General features: G+C 37.5%; 1 protein-coding gene across 1 annotated transcript in view; it reads left to right on the forward strand.

The window, feature by feature from the left end:
- The first annotated feature begins 1,317 nt into the window (after positions 1–1,317).
- LOC119794280 (guanine nucleotide-binding protein subunit alpha-11-like) overlaps positions 1,318–17,500 on the forward strand; it is a 34,361-nt gene continuing 18,178 nt past the window's right edge. Inside the window, exons 1-2 of the mRNA XM_038301757.1 lie at positions 1,318–1,564; positions 1,881–2,053. Coding sequence (XP_038157685.1) covers positions 1,903–2,053 — 151 coding nt within the window. The 5' untranslated portion in view covers positions 1,318–1,564; positions 1,881–1,902. The remainder of the gene's footprint in view (positions 1,565–1,880; positions 2,054–17,500) is intronic.

The following is a 17,500-nucleotide window of genomic DNA, read 5'->3' on the forward strand; positions in this document are numbered from 1 at the left end:
AGCAAAGGTGAAATAAAACAAATCTAAGCTTACTATGCACCACATTGAAAGATTTAATTGACATCAGTATTTCTCATTGTCCCATTAGTGCTTGTTATAATTTGAGAGATACATGATTTTTTCCCCCATATTGTTAGTGCTTAATATAGTTGTTAATGTTGCCTATATATTTTTATTGTGTTCTATTAATGTCCAAAATGAATTTTTATTCCTCAGAATATGCAATAGATGTTCTCAATCACAGGGTGGAAAAGAACATGAAAAGAAAGAGCCAATGCAAATCCGCTGTTTAGTTCACTTAGATATAAAAGCAAAACAAAACGGTTGTGGTCGGTGGTTTCACTTGAACTGGGCTGAAATGTGAAGCAGTGAGCTTCTGCAGCGGCCGAAACTTTATCCACAGGCTCTGCAGACTCAGTCATAACACCATAAAGTCAAACATGTTTTAAAAGATTTCACTTCTGCTTTGGTACCTTCAAAATAATTGTTCTATTTTATGTGTCTATTTTTCTTCTGGAAATTACAGCTGCACATATCCGTTGCATGAGATAAAAAATTATAACCAAGCATTGCAGCTCAGGATGGCAATTATGTGAATAAAAATGCAAATCCTATTACTAATCGTATTTTGTTTTATAAACAAAAAACTCAATATTCTACACATTCTAAAGTGTGACGGCTACATCCTAAAAAGAAGAAGTCAGGATAAAATAAACATTACCTTCATATTAGCCATTTTACTAACAATCCTCAGTTAACATTTGGGTCCCAAAACATCACTCCTGTTGCAAATGATATTTGCTCTTAAAATTGTTTTGTTATGAAATGTAATATAGTGTAGGCCTACTTCATTTTGCTAATCTGAATATTACTTTTGATTTTGATGTGTTTAAAAAAAAGTATTCACAAGCATATTTAGCCTATCTATATCTATATAAAGATAGATAGATAGATAGATTACAAAGAACAGCAATATGTAAAATTATTACTAGTTTTAAATTTGTAAAAAAAATATTGTTTTTATTTGAAATCGTCAAAGAAAAAACAAATACACAGTTCTAATTTGAAGGTGCATGTCAGTCTTCCATACATCGTCTTGTTCTTCATCTCAGAAAGAACATCTGTTTATAACAAAGCGATTCAAGCAGCTGCATACCGTCAGATTGGGCCAGTTATAGTCCCTATGTCCAATTTTAAAATGACGCAATAGCGTCTTACACTTAGAGCACGGAAAGGACGCGCTTCTATTGTGGAGGGCGCATTTCCGTGATTTCTGCCTGATTGTGCGCAGCTTCACCGCGCGCACATTCCAGTTCCAGAGCGCGCTCAGCGGATCAGGGAGGCAGCGCATTCCTCTGTAGGCGCGGCTGGCTCTCATCTGTCCGGTGTGTTGTTCACATTGGAAACCCGGCATCAGCGGAGGGAATGACGGCCGCCGTTCGCTGGTAGCCTCAGGTGGAGAGGGGAACTAGTTTGCGGGGGAACAAGGTGGGCCATGGATAACTTAAAGGAGTCAGAGCCTGTACCTGTACCCTCTCCAGGAAGTCTGACGCTCTGATTGAAGGTAAGCAGATCAAATACAAAGAAGTAGCTAAAAGGCACTTTAGTCTTTAAAAGAAACGCTCTGATTACAAGTTATTATCTTAAGATAAGAACCATAAAACGCTCTAGATGAACACAAAACACCTGTTGTATTGAAACGGTGTTAAGTTACAGCACCTGTTCTGTAGCCTATATAGAGTTTTATATACAGCATCAATAAATATTCCCAAGTATGATGAAATGATGTGCGATAACTACAGTCGTATGGAAGTGATACTTAATAACAGCTTTATAACCATAGCTGTTTAAAACATTATTATTCGTTTATTTACTAACAGGTGGATTTCATAAGTTTTCTTCATGGCTGGCTGCTGTGGCTGGATCTACCGCACCTGTGCGTGCTGTCTGTCAGAGGAGGAGAAGACAGCAATCGCTGTGGACAAAGAAATCCAGAGGATCCTCAGGCAGCAGAAGAAGAAGGAGAGGAGAGAAATAAAAATCCTGCTACTGGGTGAGTAGGTCACCTATACCTGCAGCAGGACTCCACCAGTCTAAACGCATGAAATCAAAGTTAAAGCGTGCGGTGGAAAGTTATCAGAAACTTAAAATGCAATTCAAGGATATAGGAGGAAACCTTGAATCATCATGCAGACATGCTGAAACCGTTCTGCCTGTTTGGTAGCTGTCGGAGAGGATAGTAAAAATATGTTAGGTATGTGTCACTGTGGGTATGTGCAGAATTATCTAGATGGGGATGGGCTAGACACCTGAAAACACAGAGTTTACCTACATTCAGGGATAGTTTATCAGGTAATAGAGGATATGAAGAGGTATAAATAGTTAATGATAATTAGAGCTTATACCCCTGTGGCTGTTTGTTGTACATTGTTAAGTGTTCTTATTCCAAGCTTTTGTGCTTTACTGGCCTACACCCGAAGATTAAATAGTTTTTCCAGGAATGTGGTAATGGGGAAAGAAGTGAACCTGCCTACTTTGGGTCCATGATGGGAGAGGGGCCCATAAAAATCAAAATTTTCCTCTTGATGATTTCATTTCAAATTAATTGTTTCCTCTAAATAACTGATTTCATAATTCATCTCAGATATACTATTTACATGAACTGAGAAACTATGGAACTTAAAAGATCCCAATGCCTGGATAGGCTGAAAATTTAAAAGTATGAAAAAAAAACCTGTCGCAATTCATTTGTACGTCTGACGTATCGACGTCTCCCAAGGTTTGCCTGTAAAGTCTTCTGCTCATTCTGTCGATCGTTGGTCTCCCCATCTATACTAGAGATGCACATATCCATTTATTTCCGATCCAAATACCTGGGCTGAGCGTATCTGCTGATATCAGATACCGATCCAATTCAATCGTTGAATGAATGAACCATATATCTTGCCATGTGAGTAAAGATTTTAGCCATGAGGTAAACAATGTGAGAAAAAGGTAACATTGAACACAGATATAAATGTACTTTGTATTATTTATGAATAAATAAGCAGCAAAAAGGAAGAAATAACAGTTCCCTGTAAAGTACACTGTATTGGATCTCTGTCGTTGATAGCTAATTAGTCGATATGTAATCCAGATATCGGATTGGTGCATCTCTAATCTATTGCTAGTAATAGATTACATTGTAGAACACCATGCATTTCAGTTACTCACAGATAACATTCTAGGTTTTCTGTTTGTTGTTTTTACACTGGAGTCCTTAAAATATTTTTAGTTGCTGATGTTATGTTCTAATAAAGTAATAGTGTGTATTTCTTTTAAAGGTTTTTGAGTCTTTAGGTCTAGTAATTTTTACATTTTTGTACAAAATCTACTCAAGGGATGGGTTCTTACCTGCTTTGTTTAGCATTTTCCTTCATCTTCATTATAACTGATGAACCTTACACGAAACTTAAAGCTACAGTGTGTAATAATTACAGGGATATAAAGTCAGAAATTTAATATATTATACATAACTATGTTATTTATCATCACCTATGAGCTCAGCCTTTTAACCATAATATTTGCGTTGCCTTAGAATTCGTTATTTATAATTACATAGGAGCGGGTCTCGCAGCCATGGAGGCTGACATCTTTGCGCTACGGCAAGCGCAGAAGCAACAAACTAGCGATTGCGAGATCTCCCATTACGCTCGAAAATAACTACGGCAAGTTGAGAGAGATTAACTGAGACGGTACTGAACAGTAGATGGCAGTACTATGCCTGAGAAGCGTTTAGTCTGCCTGAAACCAAAGAAGAAGAAGAAGCAGGTATACTGCGCCTCAGTAACAAGAAAGGTGAACAAGGCGGCAGGCGTGAGTGACTTTGCAAACTGTTTGGCACTGTGTGGCCAAACATCAGACGAATGGAGGATCATGCCTACTCTGTATCACAACGAAAAGCGTCGGACACCGAACCCCCGTCATCTAAGAAGCGGAAACACGACGAGAATAAACGCAATCGTGACAAGAAACGACAAAAAACACGGATCAACATTGGCACGGCATTTACACGATGGAAGTCACTGATGGAGGAAAAAGGTTTTCAAAGTGACGCTCAAGTTGCCAGTTTTCTCTTGGACAGGTAATTAATCCTACACACACAATTGTCTAATATCACTGCAGTTTTTGGAGTACAGGATGCTCAGACCTGTCTAAAACAATAACATGCTGCGTGATGATGCTGTTACTCTCCAGTATACTTATTCAGCAACGTCCCTGACGTTTCACAGGTAATGATTCAGTAATTTTCTGTAAAATAATTTTCTGGATATATACCTCGGTTACTTCTCTCCGGCTCCTTTGGAGATCTTCAAGCCTTTCTTCCTCTGCTCTCGCCCCGCTGGCACCCCTCCCTCGCCTGGCCCTAGCTGCACGCCCACCCCGGCCTCTCTGCCCTCTTCCTCGCCCTCTTCCTCTCCCTCTTCCTCGCCCTCTTCCTCTCCCTCTTCCTCGCCTTATAACCCCCGTGCAACAAACAAGACTTGGACTCTGTAAACGGGGAATATATATTCTTCCAGTGAACACAATCTCGCTGTTAAACTAATGACTACAATTACTTCATCTGTTTATATCACCATGCAAAGCAGCTCACTAAAACGTCACAACGATGTAGAAAAAATAACGGGTATATTTATTATCTAAAGTCTACATGAAATCTATACCCTACACAGACTAATGAAATACTATCTGTAAAATGATCTATGTAAACAAACCTCATCACTTGAGAAGGTAGGTGATTCCGACGTCGTGGAAGACATTTTGTCCCCTAACGCTCGCCGTACTGTTGGGGGGGAGAAGCGGTGGGGGGGAGACGTTCATGTTGCTGCAGTCTGCAGTCTGGACGTTAGATGTCGCTGAAAATTACACACTGTAGCTTTAAATAGATTAGTATATGGAACAGCATAACAAGCCATTTAAATGACCCTCCATGGTTGCAGTTAAGTGTAATATTAGTAAGCAGATAACAGGAATGAATCAGGATTAGGGGAAATCCTGACACAGCATGGAGATTATGTTAACAACGTGTCATGATTTCCCTGTCTTGTTGCCTGTGGGACTGTCTGAAGAGACAGAAAACAAATGTTTGTGTACGGAAACAGGGCTGTCTGTTAAACATTGTCAGCATTTCATACAGGATCCTGCTCTGGGAATTATGTGGTGTTCTTGGAAAGTGTTGTTTGGGAATTACAGCTAAACCCAACAAGTTAGAAGATTGTTTTGCTCAAAGAGGTTGGTTGAATGAGACACAGTAGATGGCATCCATAAATGTCAGTAGTGTTACATTAGAGTCTGTCATTCTCTGATTTAAACCCTCATCCAGCATCTTTTATTGATATGATTATCGGCTTGGTTCGAGGAAACTGTTGTCCTTCCTTCTTTTCTTTTGTCTATTTAGTAATTAAGCCCACTCCTTTTTCTTCTCTGTTTTTTCCTTCTTATAGGCCATGTTTATATCTTCCCTTAATATGCGGACAATTCTATTTACCCAGAGTTGTTGTTCTGATCCATCTGCAGCTGTGGTTATACATGTCACTACAAGATCCATACCTTCAGCTCATTTGCGCATGCATAACCAGATATATATCCGGGTCGCCCTTGATTTTACTTAGTAAAAACGACCTAATTTACACTTCTCCCTCCATAAAAATAGTAAGTGTATTAAACTATAATGCCTTAAAGGTTAATAATGTGTTTCCTGGGAAAATAAATGCCTTAAAACCCTTTCTGTTTTATCCCTCGTCTCGTCTGTGTCCGGTCTGTGCGGGTAATCGGATCCTACACTACTTTATCAACTTTGAATTTAAACATATATCTTTTCTTTTTGAGTTTCATTTTTTCCTTTCATGTTAAACGTATAGTATATAGTGCCTAATTAAAAGAAAGAAACAATTCAAATGCAGATAAACATGGTCTAATCATATTTTGCCAGACTGCTCTGAGCATGTCCGATGATGACGTCAGACAAGCAGTTTAACTGAGAAAATGTAAAAAGCATCAAATCTTCTAGGGAAAGTCACAAAACATTTTAAAGATGTGTATTAGCATTATCTATCGATTTAGGGGTAGAAAAAAAGTACTTTTAGTACCATAATTATATTTTTATTGTGACCTGGATGAATATCTGCTTGCACATGCGCAACTGAGTCGATGTTATGGATTGTGATTCCGGTTGGGATGGTGCTTCAGGGACGGATCTGGAGGTGAAAATACACCAGCAGAACAATGCCGTCTTTTATTTGGTATTTCGGCTTGACAAATCGCCCGATTGGGAATCTTTCAGAATGTGGTCATTTTAACCAGATTTCAAAAGTTGCTCTCTGCTGGCAGGATGGTGGTTCATGTGTTCACCTGCTTAGAAGGGCCCAGAAAAGGAGTGCGGTTCACATTTTCACAGGGCTTTTCTCATCCATCCATCCATCCATCCATCCATCCATCCATCCATCCATCCATCCATCCATCCATCCATCCATCCATCCATCCATTTTCTTACACGCTTAATCCCGAGTGGGTCCATGAGGGGTGCTGGTGCCTATCTCCAGCTGTCTACGGATGAGAGGCGGGGTACACCCTGGACACGTCGCCAGTCCATCGCAGTTGCTTTTCTCATATATTTGTAAATAAGGAGTTAAATTAGTTTCAAAACACAGTTTCCCTCTGTTGCCATTATGCACATTAGAAGTCAGCGTATCAGGTTAATATTAGTATAATTTTAGCGTGTTTCAGCATAACCAGCTTTGTGCTGATATGTGCCACACAGTGGAGGAGGCCCAGATGTCTTTCAAACAGCAGACACGCTGATGAAAGACTAGCTCGGTGGCCTGAATTTCCATATAGTGAAGACCTATGATGAAATATGCTGTTGGGAACCCTGATATTAAACCCAGTGGTTTGTTTCGACAGATGAGTGCATGTCTTCACTGACTGATTAGTGCAATAAGCGGCAATGCCTTGAGATCACTGAAGCTCATGCATTGCTGGTCTCTCCATTTTCTATCCATTGTTAATGTTTAGTTTAATTTTTTTAATAAATGTTTCTCTTAAAATGAGACTAATATAACATTTGTCATTACTTTGTCTTTTCTATTATTTAATTAATGGAAGAGATAGCAATGCCAAACACAAGAAGTGACACATCAGGGATCGGAGGGATTACTTCAAAATAATCATTTTTGGTATCAGCTTTCAAAAAACCTGATTTGTCAATCTTTACTTTAACGATTGTAGAACCTTGTAGAAAAAGTCTTTTTTTTTTTATCTGAAACGTTTAGTTCGCTACTCTGATTCCCTTGTTGGTTCTCCTCTGATCTTGAAGAAGACTTTGCCTTTCTTCCATATCTCCCCTTTACTTTTTCTTTATTTCCCTTTTGTAGTAAACATTTTGCATCATCTGTGTTACCTTCATCAACCTCAGTTGTGCTGCATCATGACATGATTACTCTCACTTTTTTTTTTCCATTTTCTCTTTAAACTCAGAGGCATAGCCAGAAAATTTTTTATGAGGGTGGCCAGGCAATAGCCAATGTACACTGAGGGGTGGCGGAACGTAGGTAGGCACCAAAACCTCACGGTCAATCTAAGCTGTTCTAATAGGAAAATTAACGAACAAAACATACATATTTTCTTAATAAAAACAAGCTATAGTTTCCCACAGCCTTTGTTAACAAATAGGCGAATATATTCAAACATTCGTGCTTTCTAGATAAAAGGTATAGTGGATAAAGTTCTTTCAGGTTTGAGTTTTGGGCGAATCTTGGGCGATCTTTTCCATTGTCTTTACTTACCTGCTTTTATCAGTAATCATTCAGCATAACATTTTTTTATTAATATATTATATTATTTAATACGTTTTTATAAAAATAGTTATTTATCTGTGATTTCACTGAAGAATGACTTGCAGAGACACATCATTTTCTCTTTACCCCATGAAACACAAAATCTATTTCTGCTTTTTATTCTATACTTATCTTTAATGTTAGTATATTGATGAGCATAATTAACCACAGTGTTTTTGTTGTCAAGTATTTGTTAATTGTTAATATATGAAAAATTTAAATGTACTTGAGAGTATTAGAGGGAAATAAATTGTAGGGGTTGGCCAATGATTGGCAGGGGTGATTGGCCACCCCTGGCCCCCCATCTAGCTCAGCCCCTGTTGAAACCTTCCTCAATTTATAAGCTCTCTAGTTGTCAATACTAACTGCTGGTTTTCTTCTTCTTTACAGCCTTATGATGTTTTTTTTGTTTTTAGTTTCTGAGTCGGTTGTTCACACTTCTTGTCCTGGGGCCTGTTTCAATAAGGAAGTTCAACCAACTGTGAGTTAAAACTTGAACTCTGAGTTGACTTATCCTGAGATTGGAAACTCTGAGTTTTGGGTTTCAGAACAGCTGAAATGAGTTAGTTCAATCAACTCTAAATTGACTGACTCTGAGTTAAGCGCGTGCACCACAGCTATAAAAAGCCATTATCAATAGAGCACAGATATTACGAGTCACCATGGCAACAGCGTCAGACAAAAAAAGGTGTGCATATTTCTCAACAGCAGAACTGGATGTGCTTATGCAAGCATATGCAGAATTTGAACATGTATTTAAAAAAAAAAGCAACACGGCTGCAGCGGCGAAGGAGAGAGAGTTAGCTTGGGTGAAAATAGCTGCTAGAGTCAATAAAAACATACTTCAAGCAGGTAAGCCTTGAGCACATCATGGGAGTAGAGTAGCTACCTGGCTTTACAAACAGGATCATCCATAAAAGGACATGCCATTTCATTCCCTTTGATGCGCTCTACGTGACTGAAATGTCTGCAATGAATACTGTATGTCCCCAAAGAATCAATCAGGTGTTTAAACACCACTTCCTCTTTAAAAAAGGGGAGGAGACCAAAATAAACTCTGGATTTTCTGAAGAAAACCTGCTCCCGACCAGGTTAGGTTCACAGAGTAAATTGCCATGGTAACTGACTCTGGGCCGGATTTATCAAAGGTTTGCGTGTATTAAAACGTGAGCTATTTCACTGCGCACGCAAAAAAATGTACAAACTGATCTATCAACAGCGTGCTAAAAGGATTTGGTCTTTAAAACATGCTAAATAGCGTCTCATCCATTTAGTACTTTTTCTGCAATGAATATTCAATATAGGGCGTTTACACGCAAAAGTGCGTCTTGTGGGAGGATAACATGTAAATATATTAATTTAGCACTCGCAAAGTGATTTATCAAACCTGAAAGCAATTTTGCTAACGGTATCTGACTCTATATTTAACACGTTTCAAAAGAAGGTGCAAATGGTCTGTATGCGTAATTGCGCACACATGGCAGCGGTTATTGTCGCAAGAAGGAGACATCAAAATGAAGCAAGGAGACGCAGAGAACGCATTTTTTCACTCCGTGTGAATATTTTTGGAATGAACGAGGAAACGATCATCAAAACATATCGTTTATCCAGCATTGCCATTTTGGAGCTGTTGGGGGAACTCCGAATGGATTTGGAGCCAGGCACAAGGAGGACCCACGCAATACCAGATATCACGAAACTCCTTGCAACATTGCACTTTTTTGCATCTGGGATCTCCCAATCTCGTTTTTCAGAAGTGCTGTCCGACGTTCTAAATGCCATGTCGCCCTGACTACCGGAGAACCCCGACCTCTGCGCCTGTGGAGCAACATGCCAATGCAGTCATCTTATCCACAGTCACTTCTTGTGAGCCATTTGGTATGTGCATTTTTCTACAGGCCGATAAAAAACACCTGTTTTATTTTTGTTTGTGTGTTTTTTTCTTACTGCGGTGAAGTAGAAATTCAGCCACATACCACCTTAGGGAATAAAGGTTGCCAAAGTTTATATATATATATATATATATATATATATATATATATATATATATATATATATATTTCTTTTTTTGGAGGGGGTGGTGTCACTGTAAGATTAAAATTTCTTAATGCACTAGTTTGCACAAACTACAAACTACTTTGCCGCAAACCACAAAACGCGCAAAACCATCATTTAAATAGGGCGTCTCCAACAGTTTTGCGCCTGCCACCAGTTACGCAATCGCTCTTGTTAAATCACCCGCAAACCATGGTTCAGCCCCTCGCGCAAAATTCCAGTTTGCGAGCGCAAATGACTGCACGCAAAATTGGATCTTGATAAATCCGGCCCTCTGAGTATAAGTTACCTCTCTTTCAGAAACGGGCTTGACTTACTCTGCTTTCTCAGGTTTAACTTACCTCCCTTTCTGAAACAGAAAACCCAGAGTTTCCCTCATTTTAGGGTTAACAAACTCAGAGTTTTCACTTAACCTCCTTTCTGAAACAGGCCCCTGATATCATTGTGCCTTTTGTTTGTTTACATTTTATTTCATTATTGAATCCTTGTATGAGTGCCTATCTGCAGTTTGGTCCCACTACAACCTCACCTCTCACGACAGATTAGAGCTGAGAGTCCGGCCTGGTCACTTTTATCAGAGAAATATGTATGAAATTAAAACTCCTTTAAACCTTGTATTCCCCAGCCCATTTCTTGGTTCAGAAAATATACTGTTATATATAATATATGATATATATAATATATCATAATGCTGCTCAAATCATGCATACAACATAGTTTATTGGTTTACTCAAAAACAGTGGTTTTACATCTTGTTTACATTTACACAGGTTCTGACATTTCCATCGGGGTACTGTAGCTAAAAATCAAATTAAAATAACTAGATTTATCCAACTGGAAAAAAAATCATTGGAGCAATGACACCATATTTTTTTAAGGATAAAATCTGATCCAAGCAATTAAAAGCATAGTAGCACAAAATATCAAAAGAAGCTTAAAAGGAGCTTGTTTTCTGTTTACACAGCTAGACCTCCCAAGAAACCTGAAAGTCTGTATTATCTGCAGAAATGTTCAAATAAATCTGTCCTTAGAGGTGGACAAGAGGAGAAGTACAGAGAAATTATGAAAAAAACTTCTCTTAAAAGATGGTTTTGGATTACAGAAGGAAGAGGAATAGTACAAAAATAATTTATCTCCCAGGAGGAGAGGTGCTTGCAATGCTGTACAGCTTTAGTTTCTGCTGGACTACATCTTTCACTGGAATTGCAACTTGCAAACCGTCTACTAGCATTAGTGGGAAAGAATAAACTTCCAATTTTATCTTAACCTCCTAAGCCCTATGGTTACTGTACTCTACTGTGCTTTACTGTATGTGGAATTGATTTAGTCAAGTATTTGTTTCTGGCTATTTTTGTTGGATAGTTGGATATAAGTATCTTGTATTCAGAAACAAATACTTGACATTTACCATTCTATTCACTTTATCGATATTATATTTTGCATAATGGTAAATCTGAATAAAAAATCTTATGAAATAAAAACAACTTTTTTTTTTTTATGTAGAAGTAGCAGAAGTAGCAATACAATGAAAATCAGCCCTTTAATTTGACCAGATTTGTTTTTATTAGGAAAAAAATCCATTTGGAACATTTTGGACACATTGTTTCCAAAATCGCAGGTCTGCCTGGCATATTGTCCAATAGAACCGTTAATAGAACAAATATGCTTCAACCGATTCAGTCATCATTTGCTGAAGTTGTCTAGATGTGGTTATACACATTCTGAGGCTCCATCTAGAGTTTAAAAGGGGTTTTCATGGTGTTTTGCAGTGTTTTTTGAAAAATATTTGGCAAGGCTTTAATCAGATATGTAATTTTGGGCGGAAATTGTTCCTAAAACCGTCTGGGCTTAAGGGTTTAACTCCTATGTCTCTGTATCTATTTTATAGTGTTGTTTGTAAATGCTAGCAGACTCCAACTCTTACAGTTCTTTTTTGGGCCTCTTAAGTGGATGACAGAAAAGGGGATCTAACAAGACAAATTATCTTTAGACAATTTAGAAATAAAATTAACTGGCCCAATTTAAAAAACAAACAAAAAAAAAAAAAAAAAACTGACAGTTGACTGAATTAAACATCAATTATCGAAATAAAATTTAAAAATCTGCTCGGTGAACCTGCTTATGTAAAATCTTGACTACAGTGGAGGTCCACATAATTTGCAATAGTTTGATGTTGGTTGAGAGGAACGTCTCCCTTTTAACTGGGAGGATCTGATAGAACAAAGCTTACTCTGAGTGTCCATCTGCAGTCACTGTTTATGAAGTAAGAGGTCAGGGAGAAGATGAGAGGTATAGACTGTCTTACATTTTGCAGCTATTTTTTGTTTTTTAGCCATCTTTCACCATACCAGCTAAAACTGGGCAATAGATCAATATCAAAATGTTTTGGTATTCACCTGCTCAATATCAATCCAAATCCAAATACATCCAATGAAATGTTCAGTAAATTCCACCGAACTGTAATCCAGAACCACATGGCATTCGAGGGCATGTAGGTAGAGGAAAATAATTTAGCTATTCAACCTCTTACAATCAGACTAAGCAATGATCGCATTGGGGCTGACCTATTTTTGAATGTTACACTAAAATAGGGTTACAATTAGGGCTGAAACAACAAATTGGATTAATCAATTATTGAAATAATCATCAAATTATTTAGTAATCGAATAATTGTTTATGGATTATGGAGACTCTAAAACATGCCTTTGGCTGACAGAGCGACTTAGAGTAGTAACTATACCAAAATTGTAAGAAAAAAAAAAGAAAAAGAAATATATATTTTTTATTTCAGATTAAAAAAACTTTTTAATTTGGCGTCTGCTTTATCCAGAACTCCGCAAGTGGAAAAGCTTTAGTTTCATTTGGTTTAATTTTCTAAAAGGTCTTCTTTAAGGAACCTTTTTCTATCCGATTATCAATAGATTCATCAAAAAATAATCAGCAGACTAATCGATTTGCAAAATAGTCGTTAGTTGCAGCCCTGGTTACGATGTAAATTTAGGCTTTTTTTCCGGTCCTTATTTCAAATAGGTAAACAAAACAATAAATAATGATTATTGATTCTGACTGATGTTTACATTTGTTCTAAGTTATATGAGCGTCAGTATAATAAGACATTTAAAAAAGTTCATAACTGGCTGAGGTGAGATGTATTTGTTTTACAATTAGTTTAAGTAATTGCTGACCACTGATAGTTTTTAAATTATACCTTCCCCTTAAATCTCCATTTTTGCATTTACATTTTAGGACAGGGTCTATAGGATGCTAATATGTTGTAACTGTCCATTTATTTTACATTTTAATGTTAGATCTTTTTAATCTTGCAATATTTTTCATCAAACTGCCGTAATGCTAAGAAAGTGGCTGAATGTTCACTTCTGCAGTTGAAATGGTATGTGATACTATATGCTTACATCACAGGTATAGACATTTGTCACATAAAGTCACTGTAGTGCTTCTTTGATATATTTAATTAAGTGGGTTTGGTCATTGTAAAGAGCAAAGACATACAATTTTTATTTTTATTAGTGTTCTGTTTTGCTGCCTCTGCTGGTTTTTATTTGTAAAGATTAGGTTGATGGCCTTCTAACCTCAAGACTATCCACAGATATCTGGTTCCAGTTGTGGTAGAAACATTTAAAAAACTTTAGCATTTATATAAAGGGGTTAATAATGTAAATATTTTGACACATTTTTTTTTATAAATTAATAAAACAGATAAATATTTTGATCTGAAGTTGATGCTTTATTAGCATAAGTTTATTATCTTTTAAGAGATGACCATGAAACAAACTTCCTGGTTGAAAGTAGTTTTAAAGAGCAGGCCATTTAAATAATAATGTTAAAAGCTATACGACTGACAGAGGTGCAAACATGTTTGTAAAAGCAGAGAATATCTTCAAAGAAGGTGCAGAGTGATTTATATTTGCAATTCAACATTAAGCATCTGGAAACTTTTTTTTTTCGTGATGTGCATTTATCTTATATGCCTTTATAATGACCAAACTACGCAAGGGTGAACATTTACCACTTCCAAGATGAATTTTTGCACCTTTTTTAGTATTTCTGGAAGTCAGGTACAAACTGACAAACAAAAATATCTGTGGTGATTGTTACCAAAAATGAAGCATTGGTACAGTTCAAGATGATGGAGATATTCTGTGCACATATAAACTTATTTAAACTGTCCTAAGTAACAAAAGTGTATAGTTAATCCAGGTGGGCACAAATAAATGAAGCAAGACAGCAGACAATATAAAACTGAAGAAAATAACTGTGTTCCAATATTTCAATGTTGTGGCATGTTTATATGAAAAGATAGAATATCAAAAGATCATGTAAAGAGACTTGGGGGGGGGGGGGGGGGGGGTTGGCACATCTTTTTCTCCTGTAAACCACATGGCTTAGAACCTAATTTTTCTTATACGACCCATATAAATAGAATATAGAATGCACAATCTGTTGATTTATATAGGATGGAACCAAAACAGTTTTCATATTTTAACATTTGTATAATCTTCGTAAAAACATTTTAAAGATAAAGCCCATAATGTTCAAAAAATAGTTTTGTGGTTTCTTTATTTATTAAACCACAATTTTCCTCCTATTATGTTTATGAAAATTGTCTATAAAACTGTTCAGTTTTGGCAACAGATAAACAATTTCCTTTAGTAGTGCAAGTATAATTGTGTTTTACACATGACTCTGGAGCCAAAGTTTATTGAATCCTGGTCTAGGCTAAGAGAAAGGGTTTAAGGAGAACAGTTTTGTCTTCTAAAGAAAACCACTCGGCCTAAAGTCTCTGAAAACGGTGTGATATGATGATGTGATAAAATGCTTTGGTCTGAGCTAACCAAACAGGAAGTTTTGTTTACAACAACACATGTTTGGCACAAACACAACACTGGACTTGGAGGAAAAACACAATGTCCTCAGTGAAACATGAGAGTGGCAGCACCTTTTATTCTAACTTTCTTCTAACTTTTCTTCAGATAAAATGGAACAACAAACATTGACAGAAAGTTTTGTTTAATCTGAAACAAGACTTTTTTTATTGCAAAGGAAATTATGGAAAGAGTCAATCAGCTCTGCACTAAAATTGTTAGCTGTCGGAGAGAAATATGAAGTCGAAGAGTAATCTGGAAATGTCAAAGAATATGTCAAACTCAACAAAAGAATTACTGTTCGAGGAAAATTAGTTTTTGGATAGCTAAACTGTTGAAGTATATCTGACATAAACTCTGTGAGGTTTAAGATAAGAGATGTCTTTAAAATCTGTTAGATGTGGAGAATGTTTACAAGACAGAGTTGGCAAATATTGTCAAGTAAGTTTCTGAATTTCTGACACCCTCCCAAAGAAGAATTAATACTTAATTTGAGGATAAGGTGCTTTAGCAATACAGTAATGCTGCTTTAAAATGTTTTTATTACTGAGAATGCACTATACAATCTGGTTGTTGCAACTATTTATTTTAATGATGCAATGACTAATGCAACCTGCAAGCACAAGGTGCTCTGTTAGGGACATACAGAGTTATGGGTGTTTTAATGTATGACAAAGCTTGGTCATACATTAAAAAGCTTGACTGAAAAGAAGCTGAACTTAGAGAAATCTGATCATTTATTCAAATTTCCATCAAAACCAACCTTTCAGACACTTAGATGGGTATGGGGTATTGCGGTCTAACAAAAGAAGCCAAATGTCCCCCATTCCAAACAGGGTGACCACTTTGCGTGTTCCAGTTTGCATGTATTCAAAACAAAAACAAGGCTTCGTTGGGCTACTGTACACTCACCGGCCACTTTATTAGGTACCCCATGCTAGTAACGTGTTGGACCCCCTTTTGCCTTCAGAACTGCCTCAATTCTTCGTGGCATAGATTCAACAAGGTGCTGGAAGCATTCCTCAGGGAGTTTGGTCCATATTGACATGATGGCATCACACAGTTGCCACAGGTTTGTCGGCTGCACATCCATGATGCTAATCTCCCGTTCCACCACATCCCAAAGATGCTCCATTGGATTGAGATCTGGTGACTGTGGAGGCCATTTGAGTACAGTGAACTCATTGTCATGTTCAAGAAACCAGTCTGAGATGATTCCAGCTTTATGACATGGCACATTATCCTGCTGAAAGTAGCCATCAGAAGTTGGATACATTGTGGTCATAAAGGGATGGACATGGTCAGCAACAATACTCAGGTAGGCTGTGGCGTTGCAACGATGCTCAATTGGTACCAAGGGGCCTAAAGAGTGCCAAGAAAATATTCCCCACACCATGACACCACCACCACCAGCCTGAACCGTTGATACAAGGCAGAATGGACCCATGCTTTCATGTTGTAGACGCCAAATTCTGACCCTACCATCCGAATGTCGCAGCAGAAATCGAGACTCATCAGACCAGGCAACGTTTTTCCAATCTTCTATTGTCCAATTTCGATGAGCTTGTACAAATTGTAGCCTCAGTTTCCTGTTCTTAGCTGAAATAAGTGGCACCCGGTGTGGTGTTCTGCTGCTGTAGCCCATCTGCCTCAAAGTTCGACGTACTGTGCGTTCAGAGATGCTCTTCTGCCTACCTTGGTTGTAACGGGTGGTTATTTGAGTCACTGTTGCCCTTCTATCAGCTCGAACCAGTCTGGCCATTCTCCTCTGACCTCTGGCATCAACAAGGCATTTCCGCCCACAGATCCGCCGCTCACTGGATGTTTTTTCTTTTTCGGACCATTCTCTGTAAACCCTAGAGATGGTTGTGCGTGAAAATCCCAGTAGATCAGCAGTTTCTGAAATACTCAGACCAGCCCTTCTGGCACCAACAATCATGCCATGTTCAAAGTCACTCAAATCACCTTTCTTCCCCATACTGATGCTCGGTTTGAACTGCAGGAGATTGTCTTGACCATGTCTACATGCCTAAATGCACTGAGTTGCCGCCATGTGATTGGCTGCTTAGAAATTAAGTGTTAACGAGCAGTTGGACAGGTGTACCTAATAAAGTGGCTGGTGAGTGTATAAAAGCTTGAACTCAACACTATTCCTGACATTTTGAATTGAAAAAGCTTCCTGGATGGTGAAACGTCTTCATACTTGGAAACCATGTCCAGTGGATTGTTTATCATTTTTTGTGGTTATGACCTGGATGACTGAGAACCTTCACAAGCATAAATAGACTATATGATGAAAACTGGTTTAAAGAATAGATGGCAAAAAAAGAGTGAGGGAAGCCATCTGACAAAGAGCCAAAAAGGAAGTCAGCATTTTCCCGCTTCATTAATTCTAAAGCATTATAAACAAGTATTTTTTTGGTGAAATATGTTGTACTCAAATTACCATATTGGTGCTGGACAGGTCAAGAAACCTCAGTTTGGAAAAAGTATGGGAATTTGAAATTCAAATCAGTTCCAAAATCCTTTATTAATGCCAAAGTGAAACAAAATACTCATATTTAAAATAACTACTCATGCTTTTATCAAACTTACAGAAAAATATTGTTGGTTGATGAAGTTGTAGACCAGAAAATATAGAATTTTAAAGCTTAGATGAATATATTGATTACAAAAATATCCTTTCAA

The sequence above is a fragment of the Cyprinodon tularosa genome, unplaced genomic scaffold (assembly GCF_016077235.1).
Source record: "Cyprinodon tularosa strain WSP-4 unplaced genomic scaffold, ASM1607723v1 ctg473, whole genome shotgun sequence".
NCBI classification, from domain to species: domain Eukaryota; kingdom Metazoa; phylum Chordata; class Actinopteri; order Cyprinodontiformes; family Cyprinodontidae; genus Cyprinodon; species Cyprinodon tularosa.